Genomic DNA, 24878 nt, shown 5'->3' on the forward strand with positions numbered 1-24878 from the left:
GCTATCCAAGCCTAGTAATCTCTGGTCTCGGCGTTATTTAGACCAAGCCTGTGGTAATACCACAGCCCAATCTACCGATGACGCTAGTCTTGAACTTTCTTTGTTCAATCCTGACCAAATCAAAAGATTGGTTAAAAAACACCCAAAATTGAGATACATACACATTGGTCTCATGTAGATTGAACTCACTGCTCTTTTTCGACAAGGTATCGACACCCCCGTTGTTGTTGCCATTTTCAATAAAAGATTCCTTCAGGAGCCACTCAACGCTCTTGTTGGTGGAATCGAATCCAACCTTGTTAATGGTTCGGTTTGGTTCAAACTTAAACCCAATTTCTTTATTTCTATCCATGACCCGAATCTTTGTGATTCCGTGGTTTTGAAAATTAAAACCCAATGGAATGGCAAGAAGGCTGACAGTCATAATCTTGCTGTTAGTTGGAAATGTTTACATGAGTTAACTAATGTTACCTCTACTAAACTATTACCCCTTCCAGATAAAAAGTTTGTGGAACTCTTTGAACCACGACCCTATGAGCACAAGATACAACCTCGAGTGCTTAATTGGCATGACATTAAAATTCCCCGTGAATGGTTAATTACTGATATTTTAGACACCCCTCAAAATATCTGTGAAATGCAAGCACCAACATTTGAACTTCAATCTTCAGGTAATAATCTTTACTTCGAAAGACGAACACATGTCCCTAGCATGCTAACGGCTAATAGACCTTCTACGTCTAGCCACGGTTCAACATCCTCTCGAACCTCAGCTGCTACATCTTCTCTACCTAGGTACGTACCCAACTATGTACCAAACTATATACACCCTCGGTTCTATAAAGGACCACAAAATTCTGATTATTCTCCTTCGGAGCATGACACCGATTCAGTCGTTGTCATAACTATCTTCAACCATTATATTACTGAAGATTCCGATATTATTTTTCAGACACACCAAAGTCCAAAAAAATATACTTATGTCCAAGAACATTTCTCTTTCTCCGGATTCAAGCCTTATACCCTTGATATCCTTATGGACACCGGCGCCACCGGCTGTATTTGCAAACATAATGCAATACCTGGCCATTATTGGCAGAAAATGGATATGCCTGCCTATGTTAGTGGCATTTCTGGTCCATCTACGACTTTAGAGTACAAAGCTCTAAATGTCCCTATTACCCTTGGCAACAGAGATTTTGTTATTCCCAAGATCACTTGTTTTCCTTCTATGCATGGTGATTTCATCTTAGGCACTAATTTTCTTTTTAATTATCTGCCTATCACCATCCTCCCTCGTACCTTTCAAATCCAGCACCCAACTGGCCTTGTTGAGTTAAAATTACTCACCTCTCACTCTTCTAAATGTGACAATGGTTTAATTCAGGAACCCATTAATGTCACTACGGAAGACCACTGGCTTATCACCCTACTAAAACCCAATTTTAGTAGTCATCCTCTTTTATTGTGGCACCTGAGCCCTTGTTTTTGTTCTATCAAACTGGATGCTCCACACAAGATCATCCGTGTCAAACCTATTCTTTATCTTAAAACAGATATTGAAGAATTTGATAAACAACTCCCAGAATTACTCAACTTCGGACTTATAGAACCCTCTACTAGTCCTCACTCCTGTCCCGCTTATATGGTACGCAATCATGCGGAAATTAAGCGTGGAAAAGCTCGTATGGTTATAAACTACAAACGTTTAAACCAGAACATTATTTTTGATGGATACTTCATCCCTCGAAAAGATGTCCTTATTCACCGAGCCAAAGATGCCACTATCTACAGCAAATTTGATTGTAAATCAGGATTTTGGCAGATCAAGCTAACTAAGGAATCCAAACCTCTTATACCTTTCTCTACACCCTTTAACCGCCATTATCAATGGAAGGTTATGCCTTTCGGCCTCTGTACTGCACCACAGATTTTCCAACGATGGATTGACTCCATATTTGCCAATCTCCCCTTTTGTGTTGCTTACATTGACGACATTCTTGTCTTCTCCAAAACCCTCGAAGAGCACACTAAGCATCTCCGCATCATTGGAAACCTATTCCTACAACATGGAATAACTCTTTCTCCTTCGAAAATCGAAGTAGAGAAACCTCAAATCGAATTTTTAGGATTAATCTTAGCCGATCATGGACTCCAACTCCACATCCATTTCAATGATATCCCACCATCACTTGAAAATGACACCACTAAAACCATCAGGTACAAATCTCGATCAGATTGTGGACCTTCCAAATAGGGAGCGCCACCAGTTTGACTCTTACTTCTCCCATCCAACTCATCAGCAGATAAGGTAAAGGTACAGGCCTTGAAGAATAAAAAACGATCCTTAGAAAGAAAGACACCCCACCCCAAGTCTAGGATTTACCAGTTTGACAACTAAATTGTCCTTCACTAACATATTTAATACATTTTTTTTTTAGGGGGAAAGCACGTTTAATGCATTAGAGTCCCCATGCAAAATTCCAATTGTCTTCTACCATGCAACATATTTATTTAATGCATTTTAATCCCCATGGAAAATTCCAAGTGTCTTCCACAAACCACAATAATTGAAGGGAACACATGTGAAGAACAGTGATGACGATCCTTGTCTCTTCATTCCTTATCGCCACATCCGATACAACTCCTTCTCTAACAACTACATGTTTTGTTTTTTATTGGTAAGAACACATGGGAAGAACATTGCTCTCGCAAGCCGTCGGATGTGCGCCATCTGGTTGCTTTCCTCCCTACTGGTGGAAGACGACTAAGTTTCTCTTATTATATATACATGCATAGTTGAAGTAATAACTCAAAACATATATAGAAACGTTATCGAGTGATCAGAGTATACATTGATTCATCACTGAAATCATGGGGGTGAAGGAATTCCTACGCATGAGTAACGGAGAACGAGATACAAGCTATGCTCAGAATTCTTTCAATGTTAGTACATCTTAAGCTCTCTAACTCATTTTCAATTTTTTTTTTCCCCCTCTTATGGTGAACGAAATCTATATCCTATTACTTTTGCTGTATATATTGTGATTAAAATTTTTTTTTTTTTTTTTTTTTTTTTTTTTTTTTTTGATGGTTGGAGCAGAGATTGGTGATATCAACTGCAAAACCTATCCTAGAGAAGGCCATTGAAGATCTCGTGAGCGAGGGCCTTCCCTCTAATGTCTTAACCATTGCGGACTTGGGTTGCGCCTTCGGTCCTAATACGTTCACAGTGATCACTACGATCAAACGAAAAGTAGAGAAAAGGTGCAACGAATTAGGTGTAAAACAGCCAGAGCTTCAAGTTTTCTTAAATGATCTTCCTGGAAATGATTTCAACTCAACGTTCAAGTTCTTTTTTGAAAATTATCAACAACTTGAAGGAGAAAGGATCGGCGAAGATGGTAAGAAGTGTTTCATTGCGGTGCTCCTGGCTCCTTCTACGAGAGACTATTCCCCTTGAATAGTTTACACCTTGTCCATTCTTGCTACAGGCGCCTGGCTCTCTCGGGTAAGTAAATTTAAGTTTCATCACTTCCCAACTATTTCACTTGGCCCCACCAAGCACCAACAAATCAAGGCCGGTATGCATTGAGCATCGTGCACTGGGTACGCCCTAAATAGTTAGTGGATTCCATCTATATGCCATATCTCTGGTGTACGAGAATAGTTCTCATACGAGAACCTGATGGAACCATTCTCGCTAGGTTGGAGGGGTTTCGGTCGAAACCAAGTCGAGATATGTCTTTCTCATTTTTGGCCTGGTGTTCTCTTTTATATTTCTTTTTTTTTTTTTATTAACTTGCTTTAAGCGTCCAGTCCTTAATTTAGATCACGACATAAATTACTAATATTTTTTAATGAAATAATGGAAATCGTTGACAGGTTCCACCAGGGCTCACAAATGAAGTAGGTATTCCAATAAACAAGGGGAAAATCTACATCTCCAATACTAGCCCTCCTCCCGTCTGCAAAGTTTACCTGGAACAATTTCAAGAGGATTTTACTTCGCTCATCAAGTTGAGATCAAAAGAGTTGATCCCCAACCCTCGTATGGTCTTGATACTTCATGGTCGACAAGGCGGCGACCCCTCCTCAGCTATCTGTGATTATTGGGAACTATTATCAGAGGCCCTCATAGCTATGGTTTCAGAGGTACGTAGTACTATTACTTACATATCTTTGGGCTTTAAGAAACTCCATTAGCTTATTGCTATAGTTCCTTCCATGCATGCATATTTTTTTTTAACTAATTAAGGGTTTTTTTTTTGTTTGGCAAGAAGGACTAATTGAGGAAGAGAAGTTAGATTCTTTTAATGTGCCATATTACACGGCATCATGCGAGGAAATTCAAGAAGTAATAGACAATGAGGGCTCCTTCGACACAAAACAATTGGTAACATTTGCTCTAGATATTGGGGACAAGGAAGAGACAAACATGCCGGTTAAGGGAGATAAGGTAGCTAAAAATATCAGATCAGTTTCAGAACCCCTGATTTCTCACCACTTTGGACATGATATTATAGAACCATTGTATATGAAATTTACTCGTTTGGTAACTGATGACATGGTCAATAAGCTTCCTATTGAACTTGTGAGCATTGCCATCACACTTCAGAGAAAGGACTGGAAGTAATTGAGTTTCAAAGTGAGAAGTTTTGGTTTAGATTTGTTTTGAGTGTGAAATAATTGGCTACTGATTAAGGTGGATGTCCTTCCCCAAGGAAAAAATCTTTGTACTTTTAATTTTCCGCCATTAATAAAGTTATCCGAACAACTGCTCACAATATCGAGTTTCATGGTTAAAAATAGGGAAGTTTTAGCTGAAAAAATCTGTCCTTTTAATACTCTCTCTCTCTCTCTCTCTCTCTCTCTCTCTCTCTCTCTCTCACACACACACACACACACACACACGTGTGCCCCCTCTACATGTCCTGCTGCTTCGGGTGGTATCTGTTATACCAGGAATGGTGGTAATGAAACATTATTGCCAGACAGGCCAAAGGCTATGAGGGCTAATGACGTGTAGTAGAGGATGGTTTGAGTTTCACCAATGTATGCCGACTCATATTCACTACATGTGCCTGTAGCCTTAGACAGAATTAGGGGTGTTGAAAATGTTAGGAGCCCCATACCTACACACAAAGTTAGACAACAAGTACAACATCATCTTGTACTTAATTTAGATCTATTTTTTCATCTTAGTTTGTTTTCAAATTATTTCTTAAAACCCTTTTATATCGAATTTTTTAGAATTAAAAAAAAAAGTCAATTACGATGATGTCAATTTATAAAGACACTTCCAGAGGTGTCATTCAGACATTTCCTTTTAAGATATTATCAGAAATGACTTGGTAGCTACCTCTATACACACACAGGCACATTACAAAAAGAAAAGACTATATAATATTTATAGACTAATACCATGTTTTACAATCTGAAAAGGCCAATTTGGATCCTCTACGGCTAGGCAGGTAGCGGCTATTGTGCTGCTTGCACCCAGACAGAGGTGTGGGCCCTACCTGGGCAGGGTGGTTGGGCAATGGGTATGGTGATCATTTCGCCCCTGTCTAGGTGTAGGCAACACAATGGCCACTACCTGCCCAGCTGTAGAGTGTCAGAATCCGTGAAAGGGTGGTATATCAATCCAATGGTCAAGTATGTTTGCATCAACCAAAATGTGTAGTTAATTATGGCGTACAATAATCCCAGGATTGTCTCCACATAAAAAAGTTACCAGAAATGTGCTATCAATATTAACATAGAAATGGCAACTGTCTCCACATAAAAATGGCCAGAAAATGTGCTATCGTTAATATCATTAAGGATAACGTTTCACTATTTTCCACATGGTATTACTTGGATTAGTGTATGTGATAAATGGTCGGACAAGCATCTCATTGGTATAACAACTTACAATGAGCAGAGGAAGTAGCTAAAATTACAAAAAGATGTCATTTTATATTTTATATTCATCTCCAGTTGATGGTAATTTTGTAATTTTACTAAAACTTTTAATTGGAGTTTGAATAACTTTCTTTTTTAACTTTGGACCAAGATTTAGCCATTGAAATGTATGTGGGATCCTCTATCACATGGACTAACCAATGTCATACCAAGTGGCAAATAGTGAAGCGTTATACATCACTTGGCAACGTGACACCTAGAAAGTTGAGTAGGATTTCTAAACCAAACTAATTATAAATGGGATATGCTCCATCATGCCTAGCCTTGCTTGAAAGTCGATTTAATAATTAGAGGGATTGGCCGGTAACCATTTTGATAAAATCATGAGCACAAGTTCAACTCATTTTGGGGATTGGAAAACCTAGGGATGAAATTAAGTTTGACCCGACGAGTCAGAACCTTCTCGAAGTCTGCCTGAAAATTTCAGGGCATGGACTAAGTTAGGTTTAGGAGTTTTAGGCCCAAAGTTGAGCCGTTTTGGATTGGGTTGACCTATTTGAAGAAGGGTTCTCTGAACAAACCGTATAAAGGAGAGCATATATAAATGAGGGGAGAATGTTTTCTGCCTGGGACACAGGGGTCACACCCATGCATAACGTGCGCTCTCAATGGTTGGCGCACGATGTGGCCCCTGTGTCCCACCCAGAAAACAGCACCCCATAAATGAGATACAATAAAACGGTATTATACGTAATAAAGAGGGCAGTGCAGCGAGGTTATTTCATGTGAGAGGAAAGAGACACAAAGGTGTTAGCACACCCACAGTACTCTACCCAAGAAAGAAAGAATTTTGAGGATGCAATTCTCGGTTATCTCAAAGTTCCAATTATCTACGTGTTTACCAATTTAAAAGGCTTTATCTCGAATCAGTGCATTAAAATTTCTTTGAACTGTAGAAAGTAGCTCAAATGGATCGAAAAGTAGTACTGGAGATTTTGAGGCATGCTCCCTTCGTGGTCGCCATTTCCACGTTGTAATAATAAAGCTTGCGGGAAGAAGTAGAAGAGAAGCAGCAGCAGCTCCGAGCAATATTCAAATGATTGTGCTTGCTACTTACTGGAGGGAGCCGAATGGGAGATCACTCTTGTAGACTTTTTTACTGTGAGTACTCTTTCCAATTATGATTACAAGCTTTTGCAATAATTAAACATTAGGCTTCAACCACTCCAAAAATGAGATAGAGGCAAAACAGTAGCTACGAATTGTGAAAAACAACATCCTTCATTTTTTTTTTTAGGGGAAGGGGGCGGGACGAATTTTAGTAACATGATTGGAATAAAAAAAAAAGAAAAAGTTACAAATTGATTAGGTGTAAGGAGAAAAAGTCTATTTTTCTAATCTCCTTTTTTTTTTTGGCTAAAGGTCAGCAAAATATGTATTAATGAATGAAAAGATGTTACAACAGGCTGGAAATTATCACCCAACTATCTCGAAAACTTGGGCGTTCACCTTCGGCATTGCCATCAGCAAACTTCCCAAGCTTGGAGAACAAAACATATAAGAAAAAAATTCCAGACCCTTAATAAGTTATGGAAATCTGTAGTAAGGCCTGCCTAGTGCTTCATAATTGACTGCTGAAGCAATGAAAGTAGGAAGCAATGAAAGTAAGAGTTGTAGTCTAGTTGCTATTGATTGTCTGCTTGGCAGCATGGTTTGCTAAGGCATCTGCAGCTGCATTAGCTTTCCTATAACAGTGGATGATTCTCCACTGAATAGAATCAAGGAAAGGGGAAATCGACCACCAGTTCTGCAGAAAACTCCAGCGAATCTTGTGTGTGAGAACAGCATTGACCATGGTTGCCGAATCACTTTCAATCCAAAGCTTATCAATATATAGATTGCGTGCCTCCTTAACACCCACTATAAAAACCGTCATTTCTGCCATGAAATTGGACCCCACTCCTTGGTAGGAAGCAAAACACCTAATAGGAGTACCAAGATGATTCCGAAAAATACCTCCTGCACCTGTGGATCCCGGGTTCCCCAACGAAGAACCGTTAATGTTGAGCGGTGTCCTAGGGCATCATCTAATAAACAACCTTTCACAGGGGAAGGAAAATCATCATCCCAAATAAAAAATGAACCGTGCTTTGTCGAGTACTTAGCAAGAAAATCTGCCACCGAGTTCACTTCTCTGAAACAGTGAGAAATCTTTCAATGGATAGCTTTTAAATACAGAAGAAGGCTATTCCATAGTTGATGCACAAACCAAGGAATAGACCCAGACTGGACCGCCAACAACAGCGCCATTGAGTCACACTCAATCCACAATCTATGTGTAAGTACTGTGGTCCTCGAAGGGCGGTTTCCTCAGCCTTACGGCGACATGATTTGCCTTTGATGGATTATCGCAAATCGTTTCAATACATCATTATGAGGATTGAGATCATGCTTCATAAAAAATAAAAAAAAAGGAGTTGCCATCTAGGATTAAGGCCTAAGACCCAATGGGTGTAGCCCCATCAGGGGTTAGCGGAAAGAGCTACGTGATTCTATATGGTCTGGCCAAAGATTATGGGTAAGTGATCGGGTTACAAGCATGGGAAGGTATTAGCACCCCATCTCGTCCGGTTAAACCAGTCTTTCTACTAGATGCTAGATTTATAAAATTCTCCCTTAATATGTCCTATACCAACATGCAAGGCTAAATTATTATGCACTAAATATGACAAAGAAAAGAAAAATCATTTACTATGTACACCAAAGCGAACTATTTTAATGGTCTACATTATGCCAAAAATAATAAAAAGAAAAGAGACATACCTGTCAAGAAATAAAAGAAATAAATGAAAAATGTATCAAATGCGAAATATGCGATGCCCCACGGCTCAGGTGGAAACGGATGATCGACTTGCCTATCTCTTGTCGGACAGAGTAAAGGCTATATAGGTTTCGTTACTCAGAATTCAAGCAGAGTAACGGCTGTATATAAGATTTTTATTAACTGTATACAGACAGAATAATGGTTGTAATCAAGGGTATTTTCATCTTCAAACTTTTAATTTGGGCAATTTGGTCCTAAAAAAAATAGGTGGATGAGTATTAACGTTTGAAACTAACAACAGTTAGTTTGATGGACTAATTTACTTATTTTCAATAGATGAGGGGTGTGTTTGAAAGGTTTTAAAGATGAGGGGGTGTACATGAAAAAGGCCATAGTTGAGGGGGTGTCCCTATATTTTCCCGTTAATTTAATTATCGTATTGGTCCATCACTGACCCTATTTTTGACACTTTTTTTTGCTTGCTTTTTTGTCCTTCAATTTCTTTCCATGACTGTGAGTCTAGTTACATATAGTGACATACTAATATTTCAGTGGTATATTTTTTGGTCTGAACCTTGTGAAGGTCTGTGCGAGAAAGAGGAAATCCTTTGTTCTTGTGGACAATGGCTCTATTTTTGGTTTTGGGTGGATGGGCTTTGGGAGCTTAGGATTTGCTGACAGAGGGATCTCTGATAAAGTTATGAAGCCCCAAGTCCTTGATAACTTAAGAGCCCACCACATTTCTCAAATTAGCACAGGGCTATACCACACTATTTTAATCACCCGCAGGGGCCTCATTTTTTACATTGGGGACAACGAAAGGGCACAACTTGGTCATGATTCATTGAGAGGATGCCTCGAACCAACTAAGATCATCGTCCAGGAAACACAGGTAGTCCTTGTTGTAGAAAGCATCTGAAGCATGACAAGCAACCTTTACGGCCCGAAGATTTGTAATTAGTAGTTCATAATGAGCTATAGTTCACTCAGATTCTCAGGGGTAAGTTTCAGATAAAGTTCTTAAAAGGAGCATTTTTAAGCCTCCCCAAAGAGTCTGAAGCAATGGCCAAAGGAGAGTGATCCGAAGCCACTATCTGTGCAACACCTGTTGACAACATGATTGAAAAACTTCCAACCATTTAGAATTACAAAAACTACGGTCCAATACCGCATCCACTCGACCACGCTTCATGTTGTTGGACCAGATAAATTTCTCCCATGTGAAGAGACAGCAATAAGAGAACAAGAATCGCTCACAGCACCAAACTTCAAAACCGATCCCAAGAAAAAAGGCCCCCGAACCACGCTTTTCATTAGAAAGAAGCGTGGCCATGCCCCAAAAGACCCGCCTCTGGGGCACCACACCACGACCATGGCTCATCACATGGGAACCATCATTACCCGATCCACATGGGAACCACCACTACACGATCCACGACCCAGACCAAGAATCACAAATCCCTGATCCGAAATATTTGAATTTGAAATACAAATCTCTGATTGTGGACCTACCAAATAGGGAACACCACCAGTCAAAGCATGTGGGTCCCATTTCAATAACGATGCCATTTTAATACGTTTGGAAGTGTCGGTCGGTATAAACTCACATAAGCCAGTGACGTTATCGTCCATGCCATGAATGACGACCCGACCGATCGATCCATCCAACTTATCAGCAAGGTCTTTGAAGAAAAAACGATCCTTAGAAAGACCAGTTTGACTCCTCTAATTCCGCATGCCCCTAGACTCGCCGCCTCGATCTTCATTCCTTATCTCCACATCCGATCCTACAACTCCTTCTCTTTTAAAAGAGTACAGTTAATTGAGGTGACCCCACCCCTATCCCATCTCTAACCGCTTTATCTTTTGAATTATATTGCACGGCAAGACTTTTGCTAGCAAATCTTGTCCACTCCAGCCGAGTTAACTCCCGAGTTTTGACTGAGTGAGCAACAACCCGGTGGGTTAACACCATCTTCCTCAATGTAAGGAGCCTCTGGAGCTCAATCTGCACTCGCTATCAGGGTATACAACCCTCTCGATCATGGTCCCCTTTGTCAACAACATTTTTTTTTTATTTGGAAAGATGTGATCAACAACATGTGATTGAGGAAAAATGGGACTCATGCTGACCTAATTAGAAAATGGCCTCAAATGTCATGCTGTCCTAATTAGAGAATGGCCTCAAATGTTATTCCTAGTAAGACTTTGTATAACACACGTGTGAAGAACATTGGTCTCGCAGGCCATCGGATGTGTGCCATCCCGTTGCTTTCCTCCCTACTGGTGGAAGACAACTTTCTCTTATTATATATACATATACATAGTTGAAGTAATAACTCAAAACATAGAAACGTTATCGAGTGAGAGCATACATTGATCACTGAAGTCATGGAGGCGGTGAAGGAATTCCTATGCATGACCAATGGAGAACGAGATACAAGCTATGCTCAGAATTCTTTCAATGTTAGTACATCTTAAGCTCTAACTCATTTTCATTTTTTTTTACTCTTATGGTGAACGAAATCTATATCCTATTACTATGCTGTATTTATTGTGATTTATTCATTTATTTATTTATTTATTTATTTTTATGGTTGGAGCAGAGATCGGTGATATCAACTGCAAAACCTATCCTAGAGAAGGCCATTGAAGATCTCGTGAGCGAGGGCCTTCCCTGTAATGTCTTAACCATTGCGGACTTGGGTTGCGCCTTTGGTCCTAATACGTTCGCAGTGATCACTACGATCAAACGGAAAGTAGAGAAAAGGTGCAACGAATTAGGTGTGAAGCAGCCAGAGCTTCAAGTTTTCTTAAATGATCTTCCTGGAAATGATTTCAACTCAACGTTCAAGTTCTTTTTTGAAAATTATCGACAACTTGAAGGAGAAAGGATCGGCGAGGATGGTAAGAAGTGTTTCATTGCAGGTGCTCCTGGTTCCTTCTACGAGAGACTGTTCCCCTTAAATAGTTTACACCTTGTCCATTCTTGCCACAGTGCGCACTGGCTCTCTCGGGTAAGTAAGTTTAAGTTTCATCACTTCCCAACTGTGTCACTTGGCCCCACCAAGCACCAGCAAATCAAGGTGTGCATTGAGCCTCGTGCACAGGGTATGCCCTAAATAGTTAGTGGATTCCATCTATCTGCCATATCTCTGGTGTACGAGAACCTGATGGAACCATTCTCGCTAGGTTGGAGGGGTTTCTGTCGAAACCAAGTCGAGATATGTCTTTCTCAATTTTGGCCTGGTGTTCTCGTTTATATTTCTTCTTTTTTTTTTGTTAACTTGCTTTAAGCATTCAGTCCTTAATTTAGATCACTACATAAATTACTGATATTTTTGGAAGAATTAATGGAACTCGTTGACAGGTTCCACCAGGGCTCACAAGTGAAGTAGGTATTCCAATAAACAAGGGGAAAATCTACATCTCCAATACTAGCCCCTTTCCCGTCAGCAAAGCTTACCTGGAACAATTTCAAGAGGATTTTACTTCGTTCATCAAGTTGAGATCAAAAGAGTTGATCCCCAACGCTCATATGGTCTTGATACTTCATGGTAGACAAGGCGGCGACCCCTCCTCAGCTACCTGTGATTATTGGGAACTATTATCAGAGGCCCTCATAGCTATGGTTTCAGAGGTACGTAGTACTATTACTTGCATATCTTTGGGCTTTAAGAAACTCCATTAGCTTATTGGTAAAGTTCCTTCCATGCATGCATTTTTTTTATTTTTTGGAAACAGGGACTAATTGAGGAAGAGAAGTTAGATTCTTTTAATGTGCCATATTACACGGCATCATGCGAGGAAATTCAAGAAGTAATAGACAAGGAGGGTTCCTTCGACACAAAACAATTGGTAACATTTGCTCTAGATATTGGGGACAAGGAAGAGACAAACATGCAGGTTAAGGGAGATAAGGTAGCTAAAAATATCAGATCAGTTTCAGAACCCCTGATTTCTCACCACTTTGGACATGAGATTATAGAACCATTGTATGAGAAATTTACTTGTTTGGTAATTGATGACATGGTCAAGAAGCTTCCTATTGAACTTGTGAGCATTGCCATCACTCTTCAGAGAAAGGGCTGGAAGTAATTGAGTTTCAATGTAAGAAGTTTGGGTTTAGATTTGCTTTGAGTGTGGAATAATTGGCTCCTGGTTAAGGTGGATGTCCTTTCCCCAGGAAAAAATCTTTGTACGTTTTAATTTTCTGCCATTAATAAAGTTATCCGAGCAACTGCTCACAATATCGAGTTTCATGGTTAAAAACAAGGAAGTTTTAGCTGAAAAATTCGTTGTCATTTTAATTCTCTCTCTCTCTCTCTCTCTGCCGACATGTGGCCTCACATAGGCGGGGGCAAAATGACCGCCCTACCCACTGCCCCACCACCCTGCTTGGGTGGGGTCCATGCTCTGCTGTGTCAGGTTGGCAGCAGCAAACGATCCAAATTTCTCTCTCTCTCTCTCTCTCTCTCTCTCTCTCTCTCTCTCTCTCTCTCACACACACACACACACACACACACACGCACTCACTCACTGGATCTCGTCCAATGTCATTTAAACACCAGAGTCGATCTCCCACCATCCATGGGGTGTGGGGAGCACCTCTAGGATCTGGAGACCACACCCCATGGATGGTGGGAGATCGACTTTGGTGGTTAAATGTCATTGAAGAGGATTTGAATTCACACACACACACACACACCAAAAATTTGGAAAGCAGGGGTGGGGTTGCGGATCGCCATAAGGTTGCATCCACATATATAAGTGCAATAATTAAAAATTAGGCTCAACAACTCCATAAATGAGATATAGGAAGAATTGTAGAAGCAATATACTTCATTTTATTTTGGAAATTTTAAGTAACATGATTGGAAAAAAGAAAAAGTTACAAATTAATCGGGTGTCAATCAAGGAGATCGAAAAAGCCTCCTCTTTGCTTTTGGGGGAGGAATGTAAAATGAAGTCAGGGCGAATCATCCAATTCCAACTCTTCCAACATGCTTACGTCTTTTCTCACCTAATAACAATGTTTGTCTCTTGGAATGGTAATTGGCGGTAAACTTACTTGAGGAACCGTAAAAAACCAGAAAGAGTGTATAAGGGAATTTTAGGTGTCCGACCATAAGATTCATGTGGTTTAGTTGCTCAAGAAAAAAAAGTGTTCCCAATGGCCAACACAACACCACAAACAATGACGATCATCAATAAAGGAACCATTCTTATAGTAAACTTAGAGACAAAAGCACGAGGAAGGGAGCAACTTCCTGCTTGTGGTTTGACACGAATGTAAGAAGAGGTTCCACTGAGGAACACAAGAGTAGCTACCAGACCACATATGGCTGGGATCCCAAACCGAATCGACCATTGATTAATATAAGGCAGAGCGATAATCCAAATCCCTGGAACAAATGACATTGCAAAGATGGAGAGAAAAAAGTAGGTAACCTCTTTCTCTTTTGGGTGTTCCTCTACCTGTCCTTCTGCTTCGGTTGGTTTCTGTTCTAGCAAGAATGGTGCTAATGAAACATTGCCAGACATGCCAAAGGCTATGAGGACTAATGACGTGTAGTAGAGGATGGTTTGAGTTTCACCAATGCATGCCGGCTCATATCCACTACATGTGCCTGTAGCCTTATATAGACAGAACTGGGGGTATTGACAATGTTAGGAGCCCCATCATACCCTACACACAAAGTTCGACAACAACTTCAACTTCCTCGATCTCCTACTTTAGATCTATTTTTTTACCTTAATTAGTTGTCTTTCAAATTATTTTTGAAAATCTTTTTATATCGAACTTTTGAGAATAAGAAAGAAAAAAAAAAGACAATTAAGATGATGTACGTCAATTTGTAAATACACTTATAGAGGTGTCATTCAGACACTCCCTTTTAAGATATTGTCATAAATGACCTGATAGCTACCTCTACACACAGACACATTACAAAAAGACAAGACTATAGAGTATTTATAGACTAATACCATGTTTTACTATGTGAAAAGGGCAATTTGGATCCTTTACGACCGGACAGGTAGCGGCCATTGTGCTGCCTACACCCAGACAGGATGTTCGAGCAGTGGGTAGGGCAGTCATTTCACCCCTGTCTGGGTGTAGGCAACACAATGGCTACTACCTGCCCAACTGTTGAGGATCAGAATCCATGAAAAGGGACGTATTATAATCCTGACCATATGGATACTTAGAAGATGGTCTAGATTGGCTACGTCAAATTTCAGATTCATATTCAACAGTATACATTCTTAGGTAATGACATATTCCATTGTATTTTAAGTCGTCTATATATTTTTAAAATAAACTATTTTTTTTCATTGGATTTTCTGAATTTTCCTATTGACATCCCTCAATATGTCAAATAATTTGTACTTTTTTATTTTTTTTTTACCCTTTTGATATATGATATAGTTTTTTTCTCAATGAAAATAATAGTTTCATCTCACATGTGTATCCAAAAAATTATTTTTGAAAATCCTTTTATAACCCTATCTTAAACAACTTTTGTACAAATCATGAGAAACTATCAAGACCTGTTGGACTGGTACAAATTTGTACCAAAAATGTATATATAAGAATATGTAATTTCTAAAGCAAGAAACATACCACACTATATGAAAGACTTGAGAAGAGGAGAATCCAATAATTACCACACATTGTGTCGACCAGGAAAGCTACGCCGAGCGGCAAAATGCTTGACACCCCATGAAATATGTTGACTATGGTCGCGGCGTTGGTGAAACTTATCTTCCATACGTTGGTCAAGTATATTTGCATCAACCACATTGTGTAGTAAATTATGATGTACTACACAATTAAATAATTAAATAACTTTGATCTTTTTGAGTAGAGGAGGAGCAATGTTGGAGCAGATTTTGCCGCTTTTGGGCTTTTTCTCTTTCTTCTATTTATAGCTAAGATTTTTATTTATTTATTATTATTAATCTTAGTTATATCTTTCAGTTTATGCCTCTCCTTATGATGATAAAGAGATATGTCTAGTGAATATTCTAAGGTTTTGAGCCTAAGGTGAGGAATGACCGCCTTACCCCTGCCCGAGCACCTTACCCGAGTGGGGGTAAGGCAGTTATTTACCACCTAACTGTGTCTTGGCAGTAGGGTCCTGCCAAGCAGCTCGGCAGTAGAGGATTTGAGTCCTTACTTCTAAGCAAGAAGGGGTTACAGGTCGTAGCACCGCCATGGGATTGCGAGAAAGGTAGAGATGAGTGGTGGTGGGTTTTGTTTGAGTGAAATGGGTTTGGTTGAGTTTGAATCAATCAGGATGGGTTCGGTTTGGGATTCAAGGTGGTTCAAACAACCATCTCGTGATTTTTAAAATATTTTGAATTTTTTTAACATCAACCGTTGGATGCATGTCACACCAAGTGGCGTACTATGAGCTCACTGAAGTAGGATGGAAGTACCAACTTTAGAAGTACAGATGTGAACCCTGGGTTTGCTAGGAGCAGATGGTGTGTTGGAATATCAGGGCGCCTTGGAGGACTGTTTACATGCAACAATAGATGGAGTTGTAGGCGAGGCAGCGGGAAAGAGGCGTGGCGACAATTGCAGATGGGTTGTAGTAGAGGGAGACAGTGGGTGGTGAGGTTGTTTGAGGTACTCAATAACCCAAGGGTAAAATTGGACATAATTCTAATTTGGTGTTAAAAAGAAACCCATACGACCCTTTTCATACTTAGGGTACCCAAAATATCCTTTATACTAACTAAGGCACCTCAGAAGTAATTTACCCATAAAAATAGATAAGGGATAAAGGGAAGGGAAGAGAGATGATGAATCGATTAATAATTTGAGTATTTTAAAGCAGCAAGAGATGTAAAAAATCTGTGTTTCACTTTCCAGGTTCATTGTTTGATACAATTGGATTGCACATCCAATGTTGGGGGAAGAAGACGGCGATGACGAAGGAGAACCAAAGAAGGAAAGGCAAAGGCAAAGATGATGAATTTTTCTCCTCTCAGGTTTTCTGCCCGGTCAGGTGCGTAGGTTTCTCTCATAGGAGGGCATAAATGACGACCTCACCCCATCCGAACAGTGTGTTTGGACAGGGGGTGAGGTCGTCATTTCTACCCCTCCTATGAGAGAAACTTGTGCACCAGACCCGGTAGGAAACCTAAGAGGAGAACGATGACGTTGAACAAAATTAGAAGAGAGAAGACTTATGAAAAAATCAAACAAAGAAAAATCCATATTTAAAAGACGATAGAAAAAGTGAAACACGGATGACAAAAGTGTGACCTAGCGATCTCATCTCCACACTTTGTTTCTTGTACTTCCCAATTATGGTTCAAGGGATAATATACCATTTTATTACTAAATAAAAAATATATATATATGTGTCCAATTTCGATCCATGGATGAGGTACATATGTGAGGCGTGTAGATACTAGATACCAAGGCACACGGGTAGTGTCAACATGTGTTGGGGGAAAGATCGGACTCATTCAGATCTAACTATGGCTTCAAATCTCACGTATTGGAACAAAAACAGCGTGCGTAATAAGACTTTGTGCTATCTCACATAACATGTGAAGAATATAGCTCTCGCAAGGCCAATAAGAACACATTAAACTAGATATATATAATACACTTTGGCCCAGGAAAACCGTACCAAAGTGATATGAAAAATCAAAATTATTTTATAACACCTAAATTGGTTTGTAATGTTCATGAAGCTCACATATATGTGAGTTTAGCGTTTTGGATATGTAATACTAAGAGGCTAGCCTTTTCTTCTCTTTCTTTGAACATATGTGGAGAATATCTACTCTCCACATATGTGGAGTTGATCTGGACAAGTAGCAAGGGAGTTGATGATCAATATATCATGTCCTATCTAGTACATATATCCATCGAAAAATTATCTATTCCATTTCCTGTTCGATCTATTTCTCCAAATCCCTCTAATAAGGAAGGGTGGACCCCACCTAGACAGTGTGTTTGGGTAGGGGATAAGGTGATCATTTTTGTCTCCCTATTAGAGGAACTTGGAGAAATGGACCGGACAGAAAAATGGAGCAAATAACGATCCATGGCCTTATAAAGTAAAGGATGTCTAAGATCTAGAGATATCTCCTACAAATGACATCGACATATCACATCATTAGTATTCCGTAAGAACTACTAATTGCATAGCCAAACCAGAAAAGGTTTATGGAAAACTATCTTACACAGTACTCTTTCCATTTATGATCACCGGATTTTGCACTTTTCAGTATCCAACTTTGGGTCTTTATCCCCTCCAATTTCCCAAACTCTCTAACAAAGAGGGCCGCAATGACTATCCTATTGCTGCCCGGGTGGGGTCCACCCCACTTATTAGTGGGACTGAGGAACTAGGCCGGGCAGGGAACTGGAGGGGATAATTTTTCATCCAACTACACACGGAGAAAATTCTCTTGAATGGCAAAACCATATAAAATTATCTCTTCCAGTTCCTTGCCTGCCCAATTCCCTAGTCCCTCTAATCAGGGTGGAGGGGGTGGACCCCACCCAGGCAATGGTAGGTAGTCATTGCGCCCCCTCCGCTGTTAGAGGCTGAGGAATTGGGCCGAGCAAGGAACTGAAGGGTATAAAGATCTCAAAACCACACGTTACCCCTTTCCAAAATAACCACACACTTGTATTTCGTTAGGTAAGCAGTCATGGTTGATGACGATACTTACAATAATGATAAAGATGAGTATCAATATTTACTAGTGGTACAGTCGCAATACATATACTTTTTTAGCTGTGGTTACTTACCACCGCTTTTAATTTATGATAAATAGCAACAATATTATTTTAACGTCGTTTTACACTGATATATAGCAATGGTATTTGGTAACGTATTATCGCCGCACATTATTGATAGATAACAACGGTAATATATTTACTGCCACGTTATATAGTATGTTTTATCTATATAGCAGCGGTAATATTTTATCGTTGTGGAAATGTTTATATAGTAGCGGTAAAAATATACTGTGGCAAAAGCACCTTTCCTTATAGTGTTGAGTCTTTATTAAGGAGGTTGTCACCCCTCAACCCCCCCCCCCCCAACTTTTATTTTTCTTCCATTAATAAAGTTATCCACCTAGGATAATGGAGTTTCATGTTTAAAAAACATTAAAGTTTGAATTGAACATCTCTTCTCTCTCTAATGCAGGCTAGCCTTGTATCTCATTTTTTTTAAGAAAATTGTATATATTCAAGCTAAAGCCTACAAGGCCCATGAAGTACTCAAGCCCAAGACTAGGAACTAGTCTAAACACCTTGGCTAAGGCCAACTCAAATCCAAGACCATCAGGCCAAAAGGAAATTAATCAGCCCAAAATCAACAATAGCCATGCTAGTGGGAAAATCTCTATAATGCCTCTTGCGCTGCCCTAGTGGATTGATGACGTAGAGAGCTACCTTAGTAGATGATGATGTGACACTTTCCTTCAATGCACTCTCTTGAAGATTGCATCAAAGCACCTTACACCAATTTTTCTTAAAATTGATCTCCACAAGGCGTATGATACTATGAGTTGAAGATACATTTTCCATGTGATGGAGACTATGGGTTTTCCAGAGAGATTTATTTTGTGAGTTAAGCAATGTGTGACGACCCCTATGTTTTCAGTTCTTGTAAATGGGAGTCCTGCAGGCTTCTTTGTAGGAAAGAGGGGAATTAGACAAGGAGATCCATTATCCCCTAATCTCTTTACTCTTGCCATGGAAGGTTTATCTATGTTGCTGAATCAAATGGTTGTGGAAAGGATGATGCAACTTATCCCTAGATGTAAACCCCTACAACTCTCTCATTTAGTTTTTGCAGATGATCTGATGGTGTTTGTCAGGGCTGATAGTGAATCCAGTTCAGTTGTGTTAAAGACTCTTAGCTATTTCTCCATTGTCTCGGGTCTTAAAGTTAACAACTCTAAGTCGTCTATTATCATTGGGGGTGTGGATGATCTTATTCGAAGCTCTCTGATCCAGATCTCTGGATTCACTGAAGCTCATCTCCCCCATCAAGTACCTAGGTGTTCCTTTGATTTCAGGAAAATTAAAATCGAGTGATTGTGCACCTCTTTTTGACTTGGTTAGGAAGAGATTGGAAGGCTGGAAATCTCGTTTCCTCTCATTTGCTAGTCGTCTTCAACTTATTATCTCAGTGCTCCAAGGAGGATATATTTATTGGTCAGGAATATTCAAGTTGCCTAGTCATGTCACCAGGAAGTTGGAGTTAATGTTAGCTAAATTTCTTTGGTCGGGGCCTTTGATGGAAAGGAAGATTCATTTCATTTCTTGAAGTGATATTTGTAAGCCTAAAAATGAAGGGGGGTTAGGAGTGAGAAGAATTAAGGATATGAATATTGCCGGCATTCTGAAACAAATTTGGTGGGTTGCCTAAAAAAATGACACGCTCTAGGTGAAGTGGATTCAGCATAGATACTTGCGAGTGGATTCCATATGGACTATCCAGCCAATCCTTAACTCCTCTTGGGTGTGGCGAAAGATGTTGAAATATAGGGTGCTTGTGGTACCTTTTATACATCACAAAATTGGGAATGGCTCAGATATGCTTCTTTGGTTGGATCCTTGGCACCCTAAAGGAATTCTTCTAAATAGATTTGGGGATCGCATTAGATATGACGCTGGTTCAGACAAGATGGCTTTGGTGAAGTCTATTATGGTGGATAGAATGTGGAACCATGGTCCTCCTACTTCCTCAATGCTTTCCTTGGTTTGGGGACGACTTACAGAAATCAGTAGACACAGTCATCTACAGGATGATTCTATCTTATGGATGGGCTCCCCGTCAAGGGTCTTTTCTACAAATTCCACTTGGAGCATAATGAGAGTTCCTTACTCGAAAGTCAATTGGGCAGGTTCAATATGGTTTGACAACTGTATTCCCAGGCAATATGTAACAACTTGGAAATGCTTGGTTGATGGGCTACCAACCAAAGACCAGATCCAAAACGTAAGGTGATGATTTCTCCAAACTGTACTTTTTGTTGGGCGGGAGTAGAGAATAGGGACCACTTGTTTTTTTAGTGCTCTTTTACGAAAGAGATTTGGGGAGATATATTGAGCATTTGTTCTCCGACTAGAAGGCCTAGTAATGGTATTCTTGTGGAAGCAGAATGGATTACCAGGACCTTCAAGGGAGATTCAATTGGGTGTATTGCTAAATTGGCCTTCTGTGCAACGCTTTCTCACATTTGGAAGGAGAGAAACTTTCGGATCTTTAGAGATAAAATGAAGACTATGCCTTGCCTCATCAGAGACATTAAAGCGGACGTCAAGGATAGGTGTAGAGCAGACACCCCAAAGGGAACGAAATCTTCAAGGAATATGATTTTAGTCCGGAATTGGGGAGTGCATCCTATGTGGGTTGAGAAGAGTAATGTCTTGGGGAGATGACTGGTGTGGGGGGAGGGGTCTTTTGGTCTTTGTGTTTCATTTGTGTTCATGGGGTCCTTAAGGAATTGTTTGGGTGGGCGGTGGGCCTTGGTTACGGCCTTAGTCTAGGAGCCTCTTGAGTCTTGGGGAGCCTAGGCCCAAGGCTCTTTAGGCTGCCTTTGCCTTGTATATATTTTTGTTTTTTTTGTCGTTTAGCAATAAGATGATCAACTTATCAAAAAAAAAAAAGATGTGTTCTTCCCCACTTGAACTTAGAAGAGTTCAACAATGAAAACCTTAAAGAATTTTCCCATCTAGCCTAGAAGAGTTAAATGTTTTCCCCTTGTCTTTACTTGGATCCTATACAAGTTGCAATACTTCATTGGAGATACAATCATTCTATAAAAGTTGTATTTCAGACACATATATAAATCGATATCTATTTATTTTTATTTTCATAGTTCTGTCTTTTCTCGTGCACCAACTTCCTGAGCTAATTCGAACACCGTACAATGTTTTTATAAGAAAACATTCTTCGTCAAAGTTGTAGATCCGGGAGTCCTGTTTGTTAAGATTTTGAAGGAAGTCATTTCAACCTATATTGAGCAAGATATACTCATTTTCTTGAATTCATCCATATATATAATTACAATAATTAAATTTAGACTTCAACCACTCCATAAATGAGATATAGGTATAACGGTTGCTACGAATTGCAAAAACAACATCCTTCATATATATATATATATATATATATATTTTTTTTTTTTTTTATTTTATTTTTTTTGGGGGGGGGGGGTGGGGGGGAGGGAGGGAGGATTTTAATTGAAGAAAAAGTCTATTTTTTTCTTTGGGGGAGGAATGTACAATGAAATTCCATCAAGGAAGAACACCTATAACTCACCAACAACTCCCATCAACAAAGAAGGATAAACCGAGATTGATTTGATGATAAGGGTTGCTCAAACTTCCAGTTGTTCATCTTCAATTTCACCATCCTTGTATGAGTGGCAACAGGCAATGACAAGAAAGAGAACAAGGGTGATACTACTCAATGCTGCCAATGTCCAATAGTAATTATCAAGGCGACTTTTATTAAGGGTATATTGAAACCACCCTTGTCGCCCACCCTTCTCACTAACCTTGTCCGTCACATAAACAAAAAGGATACTACAAATGATGCCTAATCCAAACACTGCCTCCACGAATGAGTTCATATAGGCCTTTATAGAGACAGGGACCTGATCACAGAAGAAATATTGGAAACCCTGTCGAGCAAACCCATCGAAGGCCCCTAGCAAGACAAACTGTGGAACCAACCAGAAGATGGTCATAGGAATTGTGTCATAAGGCTTCTCTACTAAACCATGTCTTTCGATAACATCTATCCTTCTAACCTCTACTTTTGCTGCAGTTATGCAACATAAGATGGATAAGATCATTCCAATTCCAATTCCAACTGGTGCAGCATACTTACGTCTTGTCTCACCCAATATGGACCTTAATGTATTGTAGAAATTGGTCGAACTTGAAATATAGTACCAATATAGAAAGAGTGTAAAAGGGAATTTTAGGTGTCCCAGCATATGATTCATGTGGTTTAGTTGCTCAAGAAAAAAAGTGTTTCCAATGCCCAACACAACACCACAAACAATGACGATCATCAATACAGGAACCATTCTTAGAGTAATCTTAGAAGCCAAAGCACGATGGAGGGAGTTTCTTTGTGGTTTGACACGAATGTAAGAAGAGGTTCCACTGAGGAACAAAAGTGTAGATACCAGTGCACAAATGGCTGGGATCCCAAACAGAATCGACCAATTTTTAATATAAGAAAGAGCGAAAACCCAAAGCCCTGGGAGAAGTGTCATTGCAAAGACGGAGAGAATAAAGGAGGCAATCTCTTTTGGGGGTGCCTCTACGTGTCCTCCTGCTTCAGTTGGCATCTGTTCTATCATGAATGACGCTAATGAAAAATTGCCACACATGCCGAAGGCAATAAGAACTAATGACGTGTAGAAGAGGATGGTTTGAGTGTCGCCAATGCATGCCGACACATATTCACTACATGTCCCTGTAGCCTTAGAAAGAACTGGGGGTGTTGACATTGTTAGGAGCCCCAAACCCTACACACAAAACAAAGTTGACAACAACTTCAACAGCCTCTCCTACTTTAGATACTATCTTTTCACGAATTTTTATTTGTTGCTGTAACAGGAACGCTGATGTGCGCATTGCGCGATGCAGTAGCTGCCATGTATGCACAGCGGGCCCCATTGTGTACACATGGCCATTGCTGTGCCGCACGATGCGCACAGCAGCGCTCCAATTACAACAGCTGATCGATAAAGGTCCATCTTTTCACCCTACTTTGCTTTCAAATTATTTTTGAAAACGCTTTTATATCTTTAATTTAAAGAACTTTTGAGAATTAAAAAAAAAAAATACATATTTGTAAGGCTAAATGTTCCTTGTGCAGCAGCGCAGACTGCGCTCAGACACATGAGGATGGACAAAATGACCACTCTACCCCCCTGAATGAGCAGCCCAGGTGTCTGGGCGCAGCCTGCGCTGCTGCACAAAGAACTTCCGCCCTATTTGTAAATACACTTATAGAGGTGTCATTCATCCTTCAAACACGTGTTGCTCCCTTCTAATATATTGTCATAAATGATGTGATAGTTACCTCTACACACACACATTACAAAAAAGACAAAACCATAGAGTATTTATAGACTAATCCCATGTTTTACTATGTGAAAGGGTGATATATCAATCCTAACTATATATATACTTAGAAAATGATCTAGATTGGTCACGTCAAATTTCATACTTATATTCAACCATATACATTCTCTGGTACTGACATATTCCACTGTATATTTTTTAGTTATCTATTATTTTTAAATTAAACTATTTTTTCCATTGGATTTTCTGAACAATTTTTTTTTATCAATTGGCCAAACTCAATTATGGGTGAAACTTGATAATTTTTCTTATTGACACCCCTTCAAAGTGTCAAATAATTTTTAATTTTACCTTTTTTTTAGATATATGATACAAATTTTTCTTAATAAGAGTAAAAGTATCATCTTCCATATATACTTAAAAAATATGCTAAAAAATATACACGACAATGACATCTTTTAATAATAACAAAATAATATAATAATTTTTGAAAATCCTTTTATAACTATATCTTAAACAACTTTTGTGCAAGTCAAGAGAAGCTATGTATAAGAAATTAAGAATATGTAATTTGTAAAGCAAGCAACATTACATACCACACTCGATGAAAGACTTGAGAAGAGGAGAATCCAATAATTGCCGCATATTGTGTCAACGAGGAAAGCTAGGCCGAGCGGCAAAATGCTTAGCACCCCATGAAATACGTTGACTATGGCTGCGGCGTTGGTGAATCTTATCTGCCAAACATTGGTCAAGTACGTTTGCAAAAACCACAAAGTGTAGTACATTATGATGTACATTGATCCCTGGACTGTTGCCACAGAAAAAAGGAATTGAACCAGAACTGTGCTATCAATATTCACATTAGAAATGGCAATTATCTACAAATAAAGAGGGTCCAGAAATATGCTACCCTTAATATCATTAAGGATAATATTACTAAAAAGTGATACAGACAGAAAATAATTAAAAAAATCATATGAAAGAAATTGTACATGGTACTCTGAGGGCGATATGTTTTCTAAAATTTAATATTTTTATTTGGGT

General features: G+C 39.4%; 2 protein-coding genes and 1 pseudogene across 2 annotated transcripts; 2 read left to right on the forward strand and 1 right to left on the reverse strand.

The window, feature by feature from the left end:
• The first annotated feature begins 2874 nt into the window (after positions 1–2874).
• On the forward strand, positions 2875–4636 carry LOC122670218 (annotated as a pseudogene).
• A 6486-nt stretch (positions 4637–11122) lies between these two features.
• Positions 11123–12829, forward strand: LOC122670352 (7-methylxanthine methyltransferase ICS1-like). The gene is made up of 4 exons (XM_043867232.1): positions 11123–11197; positions 11338–11748; positions 12102–12371; positions 12476–12829. Exons 1-4 carry the CDS (start codon positions 11123–11125, stop codon positions 12827–12829), a joined length of 1110 nt encoding a protein of 369 aa, XP_043723167.1.
• Positions 12830–22105: 9276 nt separating this feature from the next.
• On the reverse strand, positions 22106–23251 carry LOC122670437 (protein NRT1/ PTR FAMILY 5.5-like). Its single transcript, XM_043867351.1, has one exon. The coding sequence runs from the start codon at positions 23249–23251 to the stop codon at positions 22106–22108; it is 1146 nt and encodes a 381-aa protein (XP_043723286.1).
• Between the last annotated feature and the right edge of the window lie 1627 nt (positions 23252–24878).

Source organism: Telopea speciosissima, chromosome 1 (genome assembly GCF_018873765.1).
Source record: "Telopea speciosissima isolate NSW1024214 ecotype Mountain lineage chromosome 1, Tspe_v1, whole genome shotgun sequence".
Classification (NCBI taxonomy): Eukaryota; Viridiplantae; Streptophyta; class Magnoliopsida; order Proteales; family Proteaceae; genus Telopea; species Telopea speciosissima.